At 46.2% G+C, this 24,645-nt stretch overlaps 1 protein-coding gene across 3 annotated transcripts in view; it reads left to right on the plus strand.

Moving 5' to 3' along the window:
• MRPL1 (mitochondrial ribosomal protein L1) overlaps positions 1-24,645 on the plus strand; it is a 549,098-nt gene that overhangs the window by 440,852 nt on the left and 83,601 nt on the right. For all 3 annotated transcript variants that reach the window (XM_078676360.1, XM_078676359.1, XM_078676361.1), the window contains exon 6: positions 7,058-7,169. In XM_078676360.1, coding sequence (XP_078532486.1) covers positions 7,058-7,169 — 112 coding nt within the window. The remainder of the gene's footprint in view (positions 1-7,057; positions 7,170-24,645) is intronic.

A 24,645-nucleotide genomic window follows, 5' to 3' on the forward strand; every position in this document is an offset into this window, starting at 1 on the left:
ATTTCTAGTTGAAGTACTGGACAGTGTAGCCTGTGGATATAGGCTGCATTATCTGTCTTTAAATTCTCTCTTAAGTGTCTGTGCATGTCTGCATTTTTTGACGACATAAGAGATTATTTTTGATTGCTCCGGGGTCCACGCACATGGGCGGGACTATTCACTAGATTATGACTATAACAGAGATACCCCTACTACAGAACTGGAGTTACAGGACAGAAACTACTCCTTCCGACTGCTCTCCCGGATATGCAGTGTAAGAGTAGAGATCTAAAGGAAGAAGGTATTTTCTTCTACAAGTTTCACCGTCCACTTTGTTAATGGTAGGTGCCTGCTGGGCTGATACTCACACACCCTCAGGGATTTGCTTCCATGTATATTAGAAGATCTATGCCCCATACTAAACCACCCCATTCAAGATGTTTGTGGTGCTGCCAAATTCATGATTTGCTGCGGGCTGGACACCACAGGCTCTATTGGATGAGCAGTTGGCACTTGCTTGCTGTCCATCCCCATACCTGGTTGTGGTTAACAGACTTTTTTGGTGATTTCCAATTGTCCCTTTGATGGGACCCATCTTTTTGGTGACAAAGCTGGTTCCGCCTTGGGTACTTCAAAGATTGCAGTACCTCCGCATGATCCTATGGTCTTTCTACTCAGCCACAAGTCACACCTGATTACTTCTCAGACACTTCCCTTCATCGGGGCCATTCTGGACATGGTTCGGTTTTGGGTCTTTTCCCCAGGAAGTGAGTATAAGACATTCAGGCTATGATCCTGATCTTTCAGCTTCTGTCATGGATTTCAGTGAGGTTGACTCTGAGGCTCCTAGGACTGATGCCCTCCTGCATCCTGCTGGTCAAGCACACCAGGTGGCATATGTGGGCTTTGCTGTGGGATGTGGAGTCTCAGTGCTGCCTTTACCACAATAGATGGAGTACTGCTTAATGAATGTAGAGCTTGTTTCTCATCCTTTGTGATGTTGTATTTGATTAATTTTCTGTTATTTAGAAGGTCCATTACCTCTTCTAGTACGATTTTTTCACACGTGAGGATCTACTCACTAATCAAGTAGGAAGCTGGAGTAAAGTTGGAGGGAGGTCTAAATTCAGTAACTGTAGACTGTTTATTCCATTGGTCATTTTTCACAAAATAATATTTTAATCGTATTTTGCGAAAGTATTGTTGTAGTTCCAACTTGCTGTTGATTGCATTTGGAGGGGCCATAGGGATGAATTATAGGCCCTTAGCTAGAATGCCATGCGCAGCTGGTGAAAGGTGATACTCTGAAATGTTGACAATGCGATCATTGAGGGTTAAACTAGAGGTGTATGGCATCACCATCTGTAAGTTTGTCGCTGTGCCTGAATTTCGCCATGGTTCTCGTTCTGTTGGAACCTTACTCTCGTATTGCCGTGTCGGTTGTTCCTCCCTCGGTTCCATCCCCTTGGCCTGTCCTAATTCATATCTCTGTTCATCCATGGTTGATCCCCTAAAAAAGGAACTTCGCGGTGGGAGCGCTGGAAAGGTGAAGGCTGTAGCACAGGATTCCAACCAGCTGGTGGCTGTCATGTGTTGCTGTGGCATCGCCCACGTTTAAGGTAGGCTATATTCCCCTTCTATCAACACAGTGCCACAAACGTTTTTAGTAAGGATCTTGTGACCCAAACACCTTCCTCATTGATTTATGTTTCAGACTCCAACCTGATGGTGGAGAAATTCAGCTTTTCCAATTAGGAAGAATTTGCACTAATGATGCATTGCGACTCAACCAAACTATCTGAATTCACATTTTGGAGACCAATATTGGATCCCCACTACGTCTTGACTTTTTGGTAAGGCAACGCAACATATGTTCATTGAGAGCATTTTGGTTATTCAAAATGTGTTTTCCTTAATTTCTTTACTGCTTTTTCACGCAAGTTCATTGATTGAAGCATTTGCCTTTGTAGAACACACCTGATCACTACCTTCCTATAATTAATTTTATAGGCTGTCCACCCCTCCCTTCATAGTCCTGAGAAAGACCCGCAGTGACGGTTACCATTTCTCGCCGTGTCCAGGGTCGAACTGTCGACACTTTCCCATCACACGTCTACACAGTTCTCTCGACCAATAGTCAATCAGTATTGAGTCTTGCATTACATGTGTTAAATAACGAGACAGGACAAAAATGTAACAATTCTTTTAATTTGTCACATATGTATGTTTTATACCTTCTCACAATAGTCACCTTTGTATTTTCACAATTTACTTGCATTTGTGACAGCCATTTAAGATTCATACTTCTTGAAATATATGAGTAAATCAACTCTCCCTGTGTTTTCCTGGTGTGTTCTCAATTGAGATCGTTTTTCATTTATTGTGTAAAAGGAAGTGTGAAACACCTTTTCTCTTGTATTGAATACATTTATCACAGCAATTGTATAGCCCAACAGAACCAATTGTTTTCTATATTACCAATACCCACGTTCTGAGGGACGCTGGGTCGCCCCATCCCCATTACTTATTGGCGGCATTTATACTCCCAACACTGGCCAATCCGACATCTGGAACTCTCTTTCCTCCTTAATTGGTCACAAAAACGAATTTCCCTGGATTCTTGGTGGGGACTTCAATACTTCAATTGTGTATTGGATTTGTACCCCCCCTCGCAAGTGCCCCTCCACATGGTCACACTGCGTGATTACATAGCTGGGCACGACAGTGGTCTTTTGGATGCCTGGTGCACACGTGATCCTACCCTTAAACTATTCGCATTCTATTCTCTGCCATATAGGCTCCACGTACAATTGGACTGCTTTTTTCTGTACAGTGTCATTGACTACCCTCATGTGCAGCTCCGACTATCTAGGATCTCTGATCTTGGACCGTTATATGGACCTACGTTGGTTATCCCCCAGATAATTTGTTCCGACCTGATGCCTCCAGAGAGACTATCTTGATCCAGTTTTCAGGAAAGAGCAGTGTGATAGTATTCAACATTACTTTGTGAAAAACCATGGCTCCTCCTCCTCCTCCTCGGAGTCAGTGGAATGGGACGCATGTAAAACAGTGATACAAGGTCATTGAATACAGCAGGTTGTGGGAGTCTGTAGAACTCTAGATATCGAAATACAGTCTGCTGAGAAGCAACTTTCTCAACTGAAAAAGGAAGCAGGTCAGGACCCTGTGACAGGGTGTGTCAGCCTAACGAAGAAATAACAGATGTACCTGAGTGGTGGTATCCTATACGTGACCCTCCCAATCTTCTTCCCTTCCAGCACGACGATTTGAAAACTGAAGATAAAACTTTATTACTCCCACAAAACCCTGAACAGGACCACGGCTCCTTTAACTGGGAGTTTCTGTCGGATGCAGCCCCGCCCACCGGTGATGTCGACCCGCACACAAGACTATCTGAGGCAACTTCCTGTTTTGTGGCGCGTCACAAGTACGGAGAGGAGAGAGAGTGGTGTTTCCCCGACGTGGAAGAAACTGGTGGACCGGCCAGAGAAGAGGACGGAGACCGCAGACCGAGTTCGACGGAACTCGCAACAAAGCCAGGAGGCCAACGACCCCGCGACTCGCCCCGCCACGCCCACGGAGGTACCTGGCTGGAGCAGGTATGGAGCAAGTTGTCAGGGTGGGTGGGAAGGAAGGAGGGGCGTCAAAACCACCTAGTGACCTCCAGCCCCCTCCACTACCTTGTAAATACTACCGACAACACCTCCACACGAGCACAGTCCCCCTCTTGTGTCTCATTTAGTGCACAGTGTGTTTGGTGTATCTCCTCACTCCCCGGCCCTATCAAATCTCGACTCTGAGAACAAGAGTCCTGATAGTTTTTTTTTTCTCTTTGTTCTTCTTATTTTTCGGCCTTAGCCCTTGGTACATCGGACGGACCCCCGAGACTGCAAATCCGAAGAAGCTAACTACCGTCCCCCTGACAGAAAGGAGGAAAAGAACCCCCCCCAGCAAAACGGACCTGGATCCCTTGTCCCGAGAAAAGGGGACTCAAAGACACAAACGTTGTTTCAAACAAATAAAACCTTATTCGATCCGACCTGGCCTACGACCTTATCATTCAAACCCACAACAGACCCATAAAGGCTTTCGCAGCTCACTGAGCCTAAAACAACCTACGCAGGACTCTTGGAACGGCTATGACGCTTCAATTTTACAGGTCATGCAGCTAAAGTGCATCAGGAAGGGGACAAATTGGCTCACCTCTTAGCCTGACTCTCCACCCAAGACACTAACCCAGCTCCAATCACTGAACCTACCAATCACCAATAGGCGCCCTGGTTCGTTCCCAGGAAGCCATCCTAGAACAGTATCACACTTATTACTTTACGTTGTATCAAGCCACTCTTGACCCTGCGGGGAATAATTGCACTACCTTTCTTGAAGGCTTACACTCCCTCGCATCCCTGTTATGCACAAACACACATTAGACGCCAAATTCTCCACAGAGGATGTACTGCAAACCCTTAGAGATTTTTCCCTAAACAGAACTCCAGGCCTTGATGGTCTACCACTTGAATTCTACACTGCCTTTTCCTTGCAACTTGCACCCAGATTGGTCAGCATGAATGAGGCTTCTTTGGCTTCTGGAGAACTTCCACCATCACTTTCCTGGTCTCAGTCCTGAAACCTAGGAGAGTCCCGACTCTACCAGGTCATATCAACCAATTGCTATACTGGGTACCGATGATATGTTCTTAGGCAAGATATTAGCTAATCAATATGCCCAAGTACTACCAGAACGACTTAACCAAAGTCTAGAACAATATCTTCACTGTTTTTGCAATTCTACACAGAGCGATTGGTTTCTTTTTTACCAGTGGCTGAGTATTCCCAATTCTGTGCACAGTGATACTAAATCATCCCCCTTCTTTTGCTTTCAAGGGGCACATCCTAGGGCCTTTTTGATTGTTCTTTTAGGTCCTGTCCTTGTTCCAGCTGCTATTAGTTTCCTTAGGCAGTTACAGGTTATAAGACGTAGGGTAACTCTTTATCTCCATGATGCTAAGGTTATGATTAAATCCTCTGCTGACAGTCATCGCGTCCCTTCTCCGGCATATGCTTTTGGGAATAAAGTATGACTCTCCTCGCAGTTTCTTCCTGCTCATCTTTCCTTTAATAAATTCAAGCCTCAATATTATGGCCCTTTTAGGATTGTCCAGGTCATCAATCCTGCAACCTTCAGGGTGCAACTGCCTATGCACTAGAAGATCCATCCTGTATTTCACACGTTCCAACTGAAACGTTTATTGGGTGGATCCTTCTCATTGCCACCCCCTATTTTAGTGAATGATGTTCTAGATTCCAGAATATAAAGTTCAGGGAAGTTGTGATTCTCAATTCTTTCATAAGAAACTGCAGTTCTTGATTCATTGGAAAGGGCATCCTCCTAGCGAAAAGACTTGGGAAAATGCTTCCCCTGTTCACGCTCCAGATCTGGTCCACAGTTTTTTTCTTTGTTTCCTAGTAAGTATGTTTTTTGGGGAGGGGCCAATCTGTTGTGCCTTTGCCTTGCTCGATGTCAGTTACCATGGCACCTGTGAATGGGCAGGGCGTGGAGTCCAGGAGAGGTGTAAGGAATGCCAGTGGGCCGTCCCATTCCTCTCAGACACATGCCTGGCGGCGATCGGCCCACCAGCATTATCCTTGCATCGGCGCTTTTGTCTGGGGGCATAGTGGCTAAGAGCCTCTGCTGGGGTATCTATTACCAGAATCAATCTTCTTCCCAAAATCCTCTAGTAAGGGTTCACGGGATATAGCTTCCCTATACAAAATGGCAGCCACCCATAGACTATCATGAAGTTTCCCAATCCATCATGGTGCCAATCCTCCTGATGCCATTCCCTGGGGTCTGAGGTATAAAAGGAACTCTGAATTCTTTTTACTTGTGTCGCAATGTTCTGGCAGTCTTGTCCTAGCCTCTTCGTTACCAACTGGGAGCCAATGGAGCCAATTCAGGGAGAAGGAGGTGAACAAGCAGGTGCAGAGAACCTTCCTGGGTATTGGCACACTCATCCAACAGAAGCTGCCCACAGATCGACAGATGCGATGATCCAACCCTACTGTGGGCGTGGCCCACACATGGTTGTTTCCAGGCTGGTCAATCAGAAGTTTTGGGTGCTACCAAGATCCACAATGGCCCTAGCGCTCAAAGTTGTCTTAAATACAAAATAATGAAAGAAACCCAGCTGCATAACCCCAAAGTTGGACATTTGATTTGAATGGTTATTGCATTAAATCCTTTTGATGAGTTGTCTGACTTACATGTGTCGGTGTTTTTTGCTTTCATAATGCGCCATGTTGCAGCTTGGTTTTCCCTCAGTAGTCTGGCTGGGAAAAGCTTGGTGACCGTGGCATACATGATCATGGGGCACAATGAGGGGACCAAAAGAAATGCAGCTAGGGCAGTAGCCCCACCCTAGTAATGGCAATGCCATTGCCCCTTCCTCCTAACCGTGAATACCTTCGATTTCCCTGAAACCTAAAGTCTGTTGCTTTTTCATGGGGCCTCAAAGGATACTTGATAACTTGCTGCTAGGCTGTTCCATATGTACTTTGGGTGAGATGCCAGATTGATAATGTGTGTGATTTTAACCCATGACAATCTATTTCTACAGATATTTATGCCATTAGCACCATATAATCCGGTCTATGTTGTGTGCTTATGAAAAATAAGTGACATGTGGCTCTCATGTGTCAAACATGACCTTTTTATTTCTAAAGGTAAGGTTACTAGATGGTTCTATGTCATCAAGCATATAGCTCTCTTGTCCTGTGTTTTTTAACAACCTAATGCATTCTAGGAGTTGTAGTTCAGGTTTGTTTCACTTGATCCAATTGAATATGACAAATAATGTTTTTTATACGTTGTGTCCTTGGCGTTAGTAGCTATCTATTAAGCTTACTTTTATGTAATGTGGACTATAGTTTCTGAGCCAGATTGTTGACTTTCTTGTCAGAGGCCATTAGTATTTTAACTATTATCTTCCCAGGAACTTGGCAGAAATTAAATGTGATCAGTGATACTGTCTCAAACAATTTTTCTTTTGTTCAGATTATCGACGATGAGATTCAAGCCGATTTTTACATTGCAGTTCCCAGCATTCTCCCCAAGTTGTCTCCTTTAAAGAACAAACTTAGGAAACAATTTCCAAAGAATAAAAGAGGTAGGCCTTTCAGTCGTATTTAAAGCCCTACCAAAGTGTTCACTTTTTTGTTAAATTTCATTTCCCAAATAGCCTCACAACAGCAACTGAAGAGGGGGTGCTGCACTTCATAGCATAAATTAAAGCACATTTAAGGTCATATTTCTGCCCTAATAGTTGACAAGTTATACACTTTTTTTTGGTTCTTGTTAGTTTTTTTAAGTGCCAAATCTCCATCTCTCGTACAAACGATTGAACTGAGTCTAGTTGATCCACTGGTAACAGAGAGGTCAATGCTTAACAAAGCCCCTCTGTTATTGTTAATGAAAAATGTTCTTGCTATTGTAATGGAAAGTTTAAATTCTATTAAGGACATCTTTCCCATGAATATTACAAAATAGATCTGGTCATATAGGCTTTTCATCCTTGCCATTTGAGCTCTTTCTTCATGCAACGTTCAGCACATAATCCCCGCCGATCCTCCTTGCATGACTAATTACCTCACAAATTACATCGCTTATAACATCTTCTATGACCTCATTAATGATATCTGCTGTAAATATAGCGATGAGAAAACTGTGCATGGTGAGAGTGCGAGTTATAAGTACCTTAAGGCACGAGTTATAGTTTCCTGAGATAACTCCAACTATAACTGCTGAATTTCTAGGGTTTTGTGTGTGTAAATTAGAACCTAACTATATTGTCCCTTTAACCTTTTTTTTTTTTTTAATGCACTGAGTGTGAATATATCTGCACACACACACACATATATATACATATATAAAAATCATATGAAATGTTGGCTCTGTGTTTTAAATGTATAATTTGAAAAATATTTTTTATCCTGCACTTTCCTTTTGACACCAAAATTTACATTACAAATGATGTCAAAATAGTAGATGAATTGATCCATGTTTGTTGAAGAGGGCTAGCAGTCTAGACACTCAAAAATAGTAAACACAAACAAGGGGTTAAGCACTTTACAAATACTGTCTGGACGCGAGGGACTCTATGGGCCAGTTGAAGGCTGGTGGTTGTCGAAACGCGTAGACAGTCCTATTTTTGCTCGTTTTGCACAATGGTGTGGAAATAAATCACGTTTTAAAAAACAATACCTTGCTGTGGTGCCGTGACTTTCGCTGTGCAAGAAACTCTACACGGGATGCGAAGGAATTCCAGGAATATATATACTTTATTCAAGTTATTGAAAATCTCCAGGCTCGCCGGCAGTCCGAGTGAATTGAAGCGGCCCAGCAAGGCATTGCCTCAGCCAGGGCGGGATGCACTGTCCTCCTGCCCCCGTTAATTTGCAACTCGGACTTATGGTTGATGAGGTTAAGGGGACCCGAGGCAGCACTACAAGTTTCCTATTGCGGGGTTCCAGAACGCTGTGCAGAGCACCCAACCCCTCGCTATTTTCTTGGATCACCCCAAGAGCGACCCTGAGCATTACTCACCTGGGAGCCACTGCTGCATCCTGGGAAACTGAGTCCGTAGACTTTCTTGGACCGGCTGAACTATCACCTGAGATAATAATTGCTGAGGGGCGGAGCGGACACTCGCACCTATCATAGTGCGGTTGGTTGCATTTGAACTGCAGAACGTCAGGGGTTCCTTCACATCCACCGCAGGCGCTGACGAAGGCCAAACCGGCCGAAATGCATTCGCCACTTATATGAAATAAACGGTGCTGTCTTTCAATCCCCGCTGTGGCTTCTGCTTCTTTCTCTGAGAGGAGTTTCCTGTTATATATTAGGACAAGGCCGTTTTTATGGTTTAGTTTAGGGTGCGTGGGGGTATTTGGGTGACGGGAATATTTAGGGTTTGTATTGGTATTTGGGTGGCAAGGAAATTTGCTTTGAAAATTCAAGCGTGGTGGCTGCCTTCGTTTGGGTTTAGGACAGGGTGGTTTTAAAGCCTTTCTCTTCTTTTTTTGTCCCACATAGTTCCGGGTCTGGCGAGGGGGGATGCATTTACTGTGGTCAAAGGGTCAATAGGGCTTAAATCGGCCTCATCATTGGTAGCTAACCCAGTGAGATCTGGTCCTTCAATGTCCAAGAAATTTTCTCCAAGTACAATTAATGGTGAGTGTACAGTTACTACATGTCTCGTTGACTGTGCCATGCTTGAGTCTGGATTATCATGATGATTAGTACCGGGTTGTTTAAACCTACCCACAGGCAGTCTTTTCTCTGCCAACTGGATTTCATTGCTCATCAGGTTCATAGCATGCTCCAGCACCGTATCAATCGTATTTAAATTGGCCGCTGGGACAATGGCACCATTCTTCCCCATTCTCAACAAATGGCCGCAGGATAATATGTCGTACCTGGATGCCACTCACCGCACGTCTGGTAGATGCAAGATGTTGGGGGGTGTGGCCCAGCCCTGCCTCCTCCTGCCCCGGACGGCCACAGACGGCCCACCCTTTGCCCGGGCTTAGCCCGGCTGTGCCCGCACGCGTCCCGCGACGCGGAGGGAGCCGCTTTCTTTTTAAGCACCTCGTGGCGCGATGTTGGCGGAAGTGAGCGCCAAGCAGCCTGGGAGCTGTAGTCCCCCCCCCCCCCACCCCCACCCCCCCTGCAGCGTCCGATCGATGTTGTGGACTACAGCGGCAGGGGAGAACCACAGCGTGAGGATCCCAGGAATGGCGACCAGACTGGCGACGGTCAAGCAAGCCCCAAAGCTCGTGTCATGCTCCCGGTGAGCTCTCCGCTCCACCGAGGGAGCCGCTTCCTTTTCAAGCGCCTCCGGGCGCGATGTCAGGTGGAAGTGAGCGGCAAGCAGCCTGGGAGTTGTAGTCCCCCCCGCAGCGTCCGATCGATGTTGTGGACTACAACGGCAGGGGAGAACCACAGCGTGAGGATCCCAGCAATGGCAACCAGACTGGCAGCGGTCAAGCAAGCCCCAAAGCTCGTGTCATGCTCCCGGTGAGCTCCTATTGTCAAATTTTCTTGCAAAAGTAAAAATTCTTCCTGATTTGTAATCGTTTTCATCGCATTTGAGTTTGCAAGATTTTTGTCCTTGAGATAAATCTGATGTCTATTCATTACATCCTCTAAGATTTTGTATTTTTTTGTGTAGCTTCAGTTAGATTGAGTTTGATTTCCTCTTCCAATAGTCCAATTTCTCTAATGCTTTTTAAAGAAAAATGTTTTTATTATTTTATTTATTGAGTGTTTACAGTGTCATACAGCGTATACACATTCCAAGAATGCAATGCAGTGACGCTCATCAAGATACAGAATAACATAACCATAACAAATAATAATAAGTAGCTAACAATAGGTACCTTTCAATGATCAGTGTATAACATACATGCACATGCCTCTTTCCGCCCTTACCCCATAAATATATATTGTCCGGGTATTTTAAGCCACTGGAAGGCTCCCTTCCAGTAGGGACCTATTCAAAGTCCAATTCGCTCTGAGCCAAGAAATATTCCCGCAGAGGAACCCAGATGTCCTTGAGTCTTGACGTTGCCGGCAGTTCCTCAGCATATATTTCCAGCTGTACCCGGCAGTACACCATGTCTATAATCCACATATCCACTTTTGGGCTCAGTCGACTATCCCATGTAAATAAGACCCGCCTTTTTGCCAACAACAGAGCCACTCTTACAAACCTTCCCATCACAACCTTTATTTGGGGGACATACCCTAATAGGCACACTAGGGGCGTGCACTGCACCACCCTACCCGTCATGGTGTGTATGAGAGTAATGACCTTTTCCCAGTATTGGAACACCAGCCTACACTGCCATGCAAGATGAAAAAAGTCAGCACCATCCTGGCCACATCTCTTACAACAGTCCGACTCTCTTAGCCCCATCTTATCTAGCTTTTTGGGAGTGTGATACACCTGATGCAGAAACTTCAGATGAATGATTCGCAAATTGCTATTTGATGTTAGTCGCCCTGTCAGCATGCAAATCTGCTCCCATTCTTTGTCGGTGATCTGGGGGTCACCACAGTGTTCCAGTGTTCCAAACTCTTGTCCAATCTATGGGTTGTTTCCCCCTGAACTGCCCTGTAGAGCTTAGTTATCAGCTGCTTCCTAGTTGGAGGTACTATCACCAATTGCAATGCCTGCAGCGTTTCCGGCTCATCGGGAAAATTAGTGTAATGGTCCTTTACTCCCCTTCTTAGCCTATAACAGGAGTACTGGAATAATAGCGTGGGGTTTTGTATATAATCTAAATCATCACCCGTAATGTACTTTCCTTCAGGGTACAGATCACTCATAAGTGCAATCCCCGCTTCTCTGTGTGCCGTGACAGGGCCATATTCTTGAGCCACAGATAGAGGAGCGTGTCCCGCTAAGGGCAATGCTGGTGCGTAGAGAGGTAGTTTGTGTGCACGCCTCCCAATCAAATCTCCTGCCACGCTGCGATAGTGACATCTATCGTGTTGATCTCTGTTTTGGGCGTCTATCTATTGGCGTGGGTGATAACAGTTCTCAAGTGCACAGGATGGGCGTCCCCCTCCTCTACAGTCACATGTGGGATGAAGTCATGGGGCTTAAACCAGAAGTACGCATACTGAGCCTGCCCACATGGGTAGTATACATAGAAATCCTGAGCATTAACCCCCTCTCCCTCGTATGCCAATGTTAATGTGTGCCAACTAATTCTTGGTTGTTTATTTCCCCACACTAATTTCAGCAACTGGGTTTGGACTCTTTGAAAAAAATGTTTTGTCAGCTGGATCGAGATGTTACAAAACAAGTATAAGAGCTTAAGAAGGATGACCATCTTTATTACCGCTATGCGAACCGCCAGGGATAGAGGCAAGCAGGCCTAGCGGTCAATCTGTTGCGCTATCGCGGTGTATGCCCGACCATAATTCTCCCTGATCACGACCTCAGGATCACGGTGTATCCACACCCCCAAATATTTCACTGGTTCTTCGGACCATACCAATGGGTATTCTACCTGGGGTGATGCTGTAGGCTAGCGTTGAAGGAATGATGACCAACTTCTCCCAATTTATCTGGAGTCCTGATAATAGGCCGAATTTGATACGTTCTCATATAACCTGGGATAAATAGCGCTGCGGCTCGCGAACATAGAGGACCATGTCGTCTGCATATGAGGAAATCCCAACCGGTCGGTTATTAAAATTTAGTGCAGCAGCCCTATGAGATTGCCGGATTTTACACGCTAGAGGATCCAAAACGATGGTGAAAAGAAGGGGGAGAGGGGGCAGCCCTGTCTGGTGCCACGCTCTATACTAAAAGGCTCTGCTGTGAGCCCGCTAACCCTAACTCTCGCTGAGGCTTCGGTGTATAGGACTTGTATCCATCGAGTGAAAACAGGGGGGAACCCCATTCTTTGTAGTATATGCATCATGTACTTCCACTGGATAGAGTCAAACGCTTTTGTAGCATCCAGAAGCACTGCAACAACCGACTAATCAGGATTGAGCACATGAAACATGGCAAAGATAGTGCGCAGGTTGAGGGAGGTAGATCTGGGATAAACCCGGATTGGTCCGGAAGCACAAGAAGTGTCATTAAGGGCTGCATTTTAGTGGCCAGGATCTTCGATAAAATCTTTGCATCTAAATTTATCAAAGATAATGGGCGATATGAGTCACATCGCATAGGAGGTTTATCTTTCTTCAGCAGGGTGATGATTAAAGCCTGACGCAAAGAAGGGGGAGACTACCTGACTCATGAGCCTCTGCGTACATTTCTGGCAAATGTGGTATAAGTAGGTCAGCATAAGCCTTATAGAACTCCGCCATAAGGTCATCCGGCCCAGGAGCCTTCTTATTTGGCAGAGACAGAATAGCCTCCTTAACATCTTCTTCATCAATGGGTAGGCGAAAATATTTTCTGTGCACGTCTGATAACCATACACAAGCCGTAGTCATTCATAGCAGACTCATCCATCCCCCGCGAGTGGTATACATAGAGGCATAGAAGTTTTGGAATTGCTCCACTATAGCATGTTGGAACTAATGCGCCTCCCCATCTGCATCAATAATGTGATCAATCGGGGGGGTTATCAATCCTATCGTGCAGTCTATTAGCGAAAGTCCTGCCCGGTCTCCCATCCTCACCATAAGCCCTGGCCACATGTCGCTTGGATAAATACTTCACTTCCGTATCTGCTAAAGAGTTATACTCTTCTACTTGCTCATGAATTTGGGCCAGTATCTCCCTAGACGACGCGTTTTTGTATTGAGTCTCGAGGTCCCTTAGCTGTTCCTCTATCCTATGCAGTTGTCCTCTATTGTCTCTAAGGATCCCTGCCGAGGTACTTATACACACCCCCTGATCGTCACCTTAAAGGCCTCCCACAGGGTCGCCTGGCTTTCAACTGAACCCACATTTAATTCAAAATACTGCATAATAGCAGTCCAGACAGTCGGTATATAGGATCTAGCAGAGCGTCTGCTCTGAAGCGCCACGTGAATGGTCGGTGCGGATTGGCAGATATAGACAATTCAAGTACAACAGGGTTGTGGTCAGATAAAGTCTGCGGGAGTGTGTGGACCCTCTCGACCCACCCATTGACCTCTTCACTAAGTAGCCAGTAGTCTAGTCGAGATCAACTGTTGAACGCTGGTGTTATATGTGTACCTGCCAAAACGCCCTCGTTTCGCAGGCACCAGGCGTCCACCAAGCCCATCTCCAACATGCCAACCCTTATGTACTGTGCAACTTTAACCGTGAGGTAGGTGTCTAAATTCCCCCACCTTATGAGTGCAGCTTCCTTCCAAGTGCGTAGTACATTAAACATTTGCAGGTAAGGCGTTGTATCATCCACCACAGGACCGTACATGTTTATTATAGTCATCAGCACCATCCCCAGGTTTACCCTGCACCATAGCCCAGCGACCCTCCGTGTCAACACAGGTCTGTACAGCACACCCCTCTTAATGAGAATAAGGACTCCTCTCGCATAAGTGGAGCACGATGAGGCCAGCCCGTAGGCCGCCCATCTGCATGTCACCCTGCCCTCCGTATGTTTACTCAGGTGGTTCTCCTGCAATAGAGCAATCTTCACATTATGTCTGTCCAGTTGTGCCAACACTTGCCTGGTTTTCTGAGGCGTATTTAAACCATGGACATTCCAAGATATACAGTTATACGTTTCTCCTTTCATCTATAGAGGTAATCATAGCAGTAAATACAGCTTTCCATTCCAGAGCACATGTACATATAGCACCACCAGTCATAAATGTCATTGTATCTCCAATCACAGTACCTGCGACAAAAAAAAATAAAACATCCCCTCCCTATCCCCACCCACTTCAGCATCCCTAATTTGCCAAAGGTCTGAGCCTCATGTAACTCCCAACCCAACCCAAACAGCAAGAAACGGTGTATTAGGAGGGGGAATACCCAAGGAGGGGGCGCCGATGTATCATCTCACCCCACTACCATGGCCAAACCATGTCACACAGTAGCAGACCTAGTGCAGGACATCTGGTGGAAAGCCCTTGGCTCCATTAAAAATGCGCGAGAGCAAAGTACAGTAAAGCAACACTTAGGCTCTACAAACATGTAGTAGTTCTCCACTCAGTAATGTTACCCACCCAGATCTGGCTATCTTGCCCATATATGTCGCAACAAGTATCATTCTCATCAAATACATTGTGCAAGCAAACTGAGACTATATCCCAGGCGTACTAGTCATACAAAATCAACATCTAGGTTCAGCTGAGCACCCGTCAGTGCAAGCATGTACATACACTGTAGCAGGGCCCAGACCCTCTTACTGTTCATTCCACGATGTCAGACGTATGAGCTTGGGAATTTCGCTGACGCCGTAGAGATCTAGCGTGCTCCATCGCTTGTTTGGGATTCATAAAGATCTTGCCGTTATCTGCTTCTCCAATGCGTAGCCGTGCCGGATAGTGCATGGCGTAGGGGATCTGTTCTTTCTGCAGTACCTTCTTAGCATTTTCAAGCTCCTTCTGGGCTGCCTGCACAGTTGCTGTGAAATCTGGGTAAAACGATAGGACATTGCCCTGGTGAGTTACTGTACCTTTTTGTTGTATTATTTGCAGTACTGCATCTTGATCCCTGGAATTAAGCAGCCTGGCAATTAATAGCCTCGGGGGGGGGGGCCAGGTGGAGGGCGCGCTGCTAAAGATCTGTGAGCCCGCTCCACAGCAAACATGGCTGATAAGTTGTCCATGCCGCAAATGACCCGTAGCAACGTCTCCATGTAATCCACATTGGTGGATCCGGGAAGGCCCAAAACGGGAATATTGTTGCGCCGGGACCGCGCTTCAATGTTCTCATTTTTCGCTTGGATAACAGCTAGGAGTTTCGTGATGTCCGACGTCTTTGCGGCCACTTGCTGTAATCCGTCTTCAGCATCTGGGATGCGCTGTTCCGCTACTCCGATTCACGCTGCCTGTTTATCTATTTTTGCGGAAAAGTGGTCCATCCTACCATTGAGAGCCTCGATTTTTCCATCTATGGCCTGGAGGCTTGCTTGAATGGCGGTAAGGGATTTCTCAAGTGCCGTGGGGGCCTGCAACGCTGAATCCAGTTCTGAGTCCGAGGCCGCGTTTTGTACAGACTTTCCACCCTTGCGTAGTTCAAATGTAAGACGCGGTTGGTTCTTTTCTGGTTTTCCCGTGTTGCACACTACAGGCGGAAGAAGCACAGCACAATAGGTCAAAACAATTCCACACTTTGCGTTGTAATGGTCGCACGCCCAGAAACCTACACTATGGCGTCCAAGCAGTACAGCTAGCAAGTGACCCATAGTATTATCTCCTTCTGCACCTCGGCAGCGCTGTCTCCAGTTGGCCGGTGTTGTATGCAGCTTGTCAGTGATCTTGGATGAACTCAGGGACCAGAAACAACCCTATGGCGCAATGGGGGTACCACGCTGACCAGATGAGTACCGATGATGTCGAATATTAAAGCAGTGCTCCAGTTGACTTCCTAGTAGTGGTGCAGTCAACGTGCACACGTTAGCATGTCCCAGTGCAGAGTGTCTGAGGGGGTACAAACACGTGGTCCTGCGGGGTGGAGGTTGAATGCATACACCACGCTATCAAAGTGCGCCCCAAAGCTTGATATTTAATGCAACCAATGTCAAACTCGGTCTCCTCTCGTGTAAGCTAGCCCCATCCCACTTTGGCACTAGGATGCCTCCAGCGGCGTCCCCAACAGGCAGTTCGTCCGAACACAGGCAGTTACTTTCCTATCGACCACCACAACAGGGGATTGGGCGGCGCCAACGGGGGGGGGGGGGCACAAGATCGACGCTGTGTCATGGTGGCGAGCTCCACTGACGACTCTATCTCGAGCCATGTGGTCTATCTGCGGCCTGCTTCCTGATCCAGCGCCGGCCGCTCGCGTGCCGCGGAGTCCCGGTCCCGCTGCACGGGCCCCCCGCTCACCTTCTACAGCCTGTGGTGCGGGCTGCTGCGATCGCACCGCACAACTAGTGGCGTCGTCTCCCTCAGTGCAGTCCGCGTTGGTCTCCGGCCTGCCCCAGATACTCCAGCAGCTTACTCTAACGCAGCTAGGGAGCTCAGAAGGCGAATCCCCCGAACTCGCTCAGCCGCCATTACTTCAGCACCAGAGCACATCACTCGCCTCCAGTCTCCCTCTGGCGCACCCACACCAGAGCAAAGCACAGCGCTAGAACGACCTTGTACACAGCAATTAGATCCCACAAAGTATTGCAATGGATGGCTCAGTAGAGGCAGGATATATGCAGGATATCGTTCGGCGGCCGTCAGAGCAACACTACAGTGCGGCCATCTTGCCGAGCACCAGGCCACGCTCAATTTCTCAAATGCTTGGTGTCTATATTTGCTTGTCTAGTAACAATGTTTTGATTTTTTGGGTTTTTAAAATGGCTCAAACCAATATTTGGGCAGAAGACCCCCAAGCAAGAAATCTTAATTTGGACTCTTGCTGAACCTTTTTAAGTTCCTCATCACTGATTGTAGGAAGGTGGCTACCTGACTATGGTTACCCCAGATTTTTTGCCTGTGTTTAGCTGGTTTTTTGACTTAGTTGACCTGGTTCCCTGCTAATCAGGGCCCCAGGCCATCTGCTCTCTCTGTAAAATGGATTCCATGTACCCTAGGTACATACCACAATTGGAAATGGACTCCTTGTCAGCCCCTGTATAATGCACTATAGGTGCCCAGGGCATAGGGGCCACCAAGGCCTACCAGGGGCTGCAGCATATCTTTTGCCACCCCTGGCTGGTTCTTAAATTGACACAACTGGCTGATCACTCAGCTGGGGTAAGGTGGTGTAAGCACCCCTTGCTTAGATACAGTATACCTATATCTAAACCAATATCTGGACACATGTAAACCTGTGAGCCACTCCTATGGAAGGCCTCATCAATCCTGGAGGCAGAGTACGTGGTTTTATGTGAGATGGAGCTCTAGCATGAGCTGAGCCTGTCTGCAGCTGTCGGGAACAACTCCCTAAGCTGTTTCAGGATAATGCCATACCATATACTCTTAAGTGCCTTATAATCCTCGCGGTTAAATAGCAACTTTGGTTTGGCTTTATCAAAACATGTCGTGTAAGGTGTCATACGATTTGGAATACTATCCCCTCGCCAGTTCTGGCGACTGGGATAGCATTCCACCCCTCTAGAGGGGTAAGACATGTTCCTTTACTGTAATGCGGTTAATTTCTCCAAAGACCTTAGATCCACAAAATGGATGCCTCTGCCACAGACAAATGTCTGGACCCCTGCAGCTGACCGAAACTCGGCCAAATGGGTCCTGGACAAAGGGTTTCCTGTCACAGGAGGGTGTCACCGCCCTCCAGACAGGAGATAGTGGATTGTAGCAGGGAGGTCTGAAAGAAACCAGACACTGCCTGGGGCGCACAAGGCTGCCCCTTGCATAATCCGGCCAAACCGGTTCTGGGGCACTCCAGCCCTCGTGCCAGGGCGGCCTGGATCAAAGGAAAGGGGTGTATCCACCCCCTTCCTGGGTCCCACCCATAGGGGGGGACCTAGCAGGTAATCACGCCCCCCAGATTGGAATAAGAGTGGGAGCAGTGCCAATGCACATCAGATTTCCTGGAAGAAACATTAGAAACGAAACTCTGGACCCTTGGACCTCCATCTCAACGTGGAAGCCCGAAGAATCTCCCTTGTGGTCAAGGAGTGACCACCCTGCAGCAGCAGGCACCATCCAGCCCTCGACGTCTACTTAGTTGCAGTTCCCGCCGGAACTCGAGCGACTGAGATCGACGAGATCAAGCTTGCCTGCCTTCCAACAGCCCGATCCACAGTCCCTGCAGAGCTGAGACCCGTGGAGGCGACCGGAAGCGTGGGGCACGCCATCTTGAATTGACCACGAGAAGCTGACCGTGCAGCCCACGAGTGACCCTCGAAGCTGTGCACTGGGGTTTGAGAAGCCCCCACCCTGAGCTACTCTTGAGCCGAAGTTCAGCCCTCCACACTCGACGAGTGCTGCGTGGGGCCCTTCTGCTCCATTTGGCTCAACGCGTTGGCCCGGTCACTTGCCAGCCGGCTAGTGGTCCCTGTGCCGACGAAACTACAAAGAAGACTCGTGAATCTGGTTGCTCCAGATCCACACCAGCTCCCCTGAAAAGGAGCCCCGACTCTGACCTTCCTGGTCCGAGTGAGAAGCAATCTTCCGATCCCGCGTGGATTGCTCTTGCCAAGTGTTGTTTGCTCCAAACTTGAAGCCGACTGCACCGACGGTGAGAGCCTGCGTGGGACAGATCGTGACCTGCTCCTGGACGTCGCAGATGCCCCAGAGCCCACGTGACAGCGGAGAGAAGCTCCTCGACGACCACCTGATTGCGCCCGACATTGCCTGGTTCCGTCCTGGTTCCACCCTGGTCACTGCTGAGTGACCCAGACTCTGTCCCCTCTGCTTTCAGGTACCCTTCGACTTGAGTCCACCCTTGGACTCCACCGGACACTTCATCTTCAACCCGCCTGCAGCCCTTTCAGCTTCAAGCACCAAGAGCCTGCGTGTCAAAACCCGACGTCACTTCGACCCTGTGCACCCACTTCCTGTGGGTGAGGTAACTTTGCTCCGCCGGTGTTCCCACACTGGTGCACATCTCTAGGGTCTGTGTGTTAAGTTTTGTTCCTCTAGGTCCAGCGGAAGTGTCCTTAAACTTTAACTTTATGACTTTTACGCACCATTGGTTAACATTGGTGCATGCGTGCGCTTTCCGCACATCTCCCGAATCCCGAGGGCCATTCCCGACTTCAGCATTGCTTGTCCTGACTGCTCCCAGCGATTCCCTAGGCCCTAGGCCTAACCACTGCTCGAGTGGCATCTCTTATACCACTTGTTTAGTATATGGTTTGAGTGGCCACCCGCCCTCATCCATAATTGTGCAACTTGTATGTTTAAACAGTGCTTTTGATTTAACGCTTGTGCCCCTTTATTCATAAAGAATACTGGGGATTGTTTTTAGTAATAAACACATATATTTTTATAATATATACTTGTGTGGTGTCCTTTCATTTGATATTACAGGATTGTATGTGGTAAAACAGCTCGCTTAACACGACCTCTTAAGTTAAGCCTTTAGGCTGCTTAGTCCATGCTACCCCTAGGATAGCTTGTCTAATAAGGTTGACTTACAACCAGACACCATAAGGGATTGTTTGGTCTGATAATAGGTGGTTCCAGAATTGGAAACATCACATATCAGGCCAACTTCTCACACTGATGCATATTCTTTTTTAACCTAAGCATTTCCCAATAGGGAATGCTATTAATTAGATGTCATGGATGTGCGCTGTTGGCATGAATCGTAGAATTGCTTGCCATAGCTTTTCTGTGTAGCTTAGTTACAATTCTTTCGTTGCTGATATAGACATGAACATCTAAAAATCTACTGCCAGCAGACTTGTGTGATGTGCATTGTAAATTGACATTGTTATAATTGATCTCAGATACAAATTGTGTTGCACTCTCCTTGGATCCCTTCCAAATTATGAAAAGGTCATCAATATACCTTAACCAACAGATATCATGTCTTTCCCAGCTTTCAAAGTGTTGGACCATGAGGACCCGCTCCTCCCACCAGTCCATGGGCAAGCACTTGTTGCTGGAAGACAAACAGGCCCTCGTGGCCACACCTTGGACCTGTTGGAAATGTTCTTTGTTAAAGGAGAAATGTTTTTTATTTAAACAGAACTGTATCATAGGCAATATCATTTTACTATGCTCATACAGTCTTAGAGGCCATATATTTTTTTTTAATGTTCCACTGCTCTTAAACTGTCCAGGTGGTCAATACTTGTGTACAAGATGGCTACATCTTAAGTCATAAGCAAGTAGTCATTACTCCATGGAATATCATATATAGCCTTCAGAAAGTCACCTGTATCTTTGACTTTGGATGGAAGTTCACGAACTAAGTCCTGTAGAAAGAAATCAATATATTGTGAAGTATTTTCCAATAAGTCTATTGCAGGCCAACATTATTGGCCTTTCCAGGAGGAGAAGACATGTTTTTATGTACCTTATGTATGAAATAAATCACTGGCACCATAGGGTACTCATTACGTAGGAATTTGTACTCCTCAATAGTTAATAAACCTTCATTTTTCCATAATGTTAGCTTGGCAAAAATATAATCATTGTACACCAGTCTGACTGTTGGCACATTGCTTGTTTTATGGAACCTAACGTCGTCTAGTTGTTTGTATGTTTCAGCTATATAGTCAGATTTTGGCCAGATAACAATATTATCAAATTTTCCACCTTTATCCGCGTTTCGGATCAAGATTTAGTTATTTTGTCATTTCTTGATGAGCTTTTGGTAATTCCTATTGAAATTACTCTCCCTCTTGCGTGTTTTATTGAGTGATCAGTTTAGTATTTTTAATTGCTCAATTATGTTATCATTGAAAGTGTCAATATATATGCTTTATACTTACCTGCAAAATACTTCCTGCTCTATTTGTGGTATTGTGGTCGAGCAACTTAGACTTATCAGAGGGGAGTGTTAAGCATTTGTTATACACACAGAGTCAATAAATGAGAGATACACTCAAGAAGAAATCCAAGACCAATTTATAAAAATAACCCTTCTAAATAAGGTAAGTAGTTTTGGAGTTAACGATTTTATAAGAAAACAGTAAAAATGCTTGAATAATGGTTTCTGAGGTATGAGCCTCAAACGTGGTAATGTTATCCTATGGGAGGAAAAACATTCACGGCAAACATATACTTGCAGTCGGTGTTCCGAGTGCCCTTTAGGACGTAAGGTGCTTGGGTGCCCAGTTCCAAAGAACTACCAGTAGCTTGAGTTTACATACCCTGAGGTGTCTGGGTGCAGAGGGGCTGGCCGGGATAGTAGCCTTGAGCGCCACACCGGTAAAGTCAATGGTACCTGAAACAGAGGCTGCAAGTGGGGACTTTGGGACAAGTCCGGAAGAACCCAAAGGAGGGCTCGATTTGTGAGGACTCCTAGGCCAAGAGGACGCAGTCAGGAGTCACGGCTCCGGGCTGTGGTGCCCGGGTGCCGTCTGTCTTGGTCAACCCTGTCCCATTTGTCGGTCGATTCTACTGAGGAAGAAAAAACAAGAAAGCAGGGCCACTCAGGTCGTGAATTTCATTGGTCCTGAAGTCCCTCGTCATGTAGGTAAGTTTTCCTTGGCAGTGGTGTCCGGACTAGACACAAACAAGCCTTGGCTAGAGCAGGTTCTCCGGCACTCTAGTCTAGTGATCCAGCGGCGTACCAACAGCAACAGATACTCCCCTACTAAATACTCACCTGGGCCCATAAACACACACAATTGAGTAAACCGCTGGAGTCAAATTTTATAATTTCCATAATGTTTAGAATTAGTTATTTCATACTCCTAACCTTTCACTGATCAAAAAGTTCTTTCCTCTGGTCGAGGGACCATCAAGCGATCTAGTTGAAGGTAATAATTAACACTAACACGGACTTATTAATTTAAAGTAAATAACCACAGACTCAGGAAAGTTTTAAATCTTTGTCTAATTTAAATGCATGTGAACCACTTCAAAAATTCAGTACAGTCATCATCATTCATAGGTGAGAAATTCAAATTGATTAATCATCAAACACATACTTCGGACTCATGCAACGATTAATGCTCAGAAAGGGGGAGGACAGAGAGAAAAGGACATCTGCAAATAATGAGAATTTTATAGTTCGCAAGAATGGTATGAAGACCAACCCCCTGGCCAAAGGGCTGGTAAGGGTCCCCTGGGATAGATCAGGCGACAAAGACTTCAGGACAGGAATCAGGACAGGATAGTTGACCTCTCTAATAGGTAAACTATCCTGTCCTCCTCTGACATTCTTCCACCTCGAGATTCTTCCGGGATCTTCTTATCTAACCCAATTAATTTAGGATAGAAAGTTCTGCATTCGGGTACTTCATCATCATCTCACAGCATCTCTCCCAGCATTAGCATCCACTATTCATAGCATCTGCGTCTCCTGAATCTCTGCAAGACCAAATCTGACTAACTAAAACTATCTCAATTATACCTTTCGTTCTTCAGGTACCACCCACTAAGGTATCAATATCATAAAAATACGAGACCTAATTGGTCAGGCAAGGGGTGGGGAAGATCATCACACCATGCTTACATGACATTAAATTCTATTTAACTATTGTTCGCAAACCCTTCCCCTTAATATGTATTCATCATTTTGGTTTCTCACACGCATTCAAGTTTGGTTGAAACATTATTATAACAATTTGAATGAGACTTCTTCTTCATGGAACTTTTTACCGTCCGTTCCGAGGGCAGGACACTTTGCGACCCTGGCTTTCGTTCAACATCCGAGTCATCATCCTGGGTTAACTTTCAGTAGACCTGCGCAGTCGTCACATGACTCAGCTTACTTCAGTTATACATGAGAGGCCCAAATGTGCACTAGTGATAAAGTCAGAAAGACAAATAATAGTTTCACAAATAAATGGTTTCACTGTATACCACCCATCTCTACTCTGTTCCCCTTTACTTATTAATACTTTCCCAGCATTAGTAAAACAGCTTGTTTTTGCTGCAGCTAAGCAGATGCCATGTATGCGAGTCTTCAAGACTCCATTTTAGTGCCTTCTGCTCATGCTCAAGAATTTCCCACCAAGCGATAGCTCATCATACTGCGTAGATGCAGTTTATTTATTTATTTTAACGATTTATAGAGCGCGCAAATACACGTGGGTGTCTCGGCGCTAGAGGATCGTGGACTGGTTTCAAATATCAGGGAGCCGCTGGCTGAGTAACCGGTTCTTGTCTTCCTTCTATTGGTTGAATAACCAGGTTTTTGTCTTTTTTCTGAAAACCAATAGAAATTGGCTGGATCTAATCTCTGCTGGTAAGGTGTTCCAGAGTTTTGCAGTGGCCACAGTAAAGCGTCCATCTCCCCAGGTAACAGTTCTTGTGCGGGGGATCAAGAGGAGATTAGCCGTGGAGGACCGAAGGTCTCTAGAGGGAACATATGTTTCTAAGGCATTGTTGAGGAAGAGGGGGCCAGCTTTGCGAGATGCCTTGTAGGCAATGTACAGAGCTTTGAACCTTATGCGGTTTCTCACAGGAAGCCAATGATAGCGTTGGATGATGTGCGAGATAGATTGTCGTTTCGGGGTTCCAGATAGCATTCTGGCCGCGGCGTTTTGCACAAGTTGAAGTCTGCTAATGACTTTAGTTTGGGCATTCTTAAAAAGAGCATTACAATAGTCGATGGTAGACATAAAAGTGCTAACCAGTGTTTTTCCTGCATTTCGGGGTAAGAATGGGAGTAGTTTTTTTTATCATTCGCAGCTTGAAGAATGAAGATGATACCACAGTATTTGCGTGAGGTGCAAAGGACAACCTGTCATCAAATATGACACCCAGGTTTCTGACTTTGGTGACAGGTACGGGGGAGGGCCCTGTGACGCCGGCCACCAACTGGGTGACCAAGTAGGCAGTAAATTACCAAATATCATGACCTCAGTTTTCTCATAGTTCAACTTGAGACAGTTTGTGGTCATCCAACTGCTGATGGCGAGCATGCCCTTCTGAAACTTGGCTGCTACTATGTCACCGTCATTATGTACCTTGAGCACCAGTTGGGTGTCATTGGCGTAGGATGTGAGTCTCATCCCGTGTGATTTGATGACTTTAGCTAAGTTTGACACATGATATTAAAGAGTGTCGGACTTAGGGATGATCCTTGGAGAACACCACACGGGGGGCTAGTTGAGAGGAGTTAAAGGGGGCGATGTTTACCGATTGAGTACGGTCGGTAAGGAAGGAAGATAGTAAAGCTTTGACTGTCTGCTGGATGCCCATGTGAGAGACACGGTCGATCAAGATGTTGTGATCGACCGTGTCAAAAGCTGCTGATAAATCCAGCAGTATAAGGACAGCCGTTCCTCCTTGATCGAGAGTGATTCTTTTTTTTTTTTTTTTTTTTTAAACCTTTATTGAAAGACACGTAGAAGTACAAGCGCAGGCCTACAACCACAGGGGCCGGCCGCAAAAGCAGGAGAGTCAAAAAAAAAGACAACATCAAT

This window comes from Lissotriton helveticus, chromosome 2_1 (assembly GCF_964261635.1).
Source record: "Lissotriton helveticus chromosome 2_1, aLisHel1.1, whole genome shotgun sequence".
NCBI classification, from domain to species: Eukaryota; Metazoa; Chordata; class Amphibia; order Caudata; family Salamandridae; genus Lissotriton; species Lissotriton helveticus.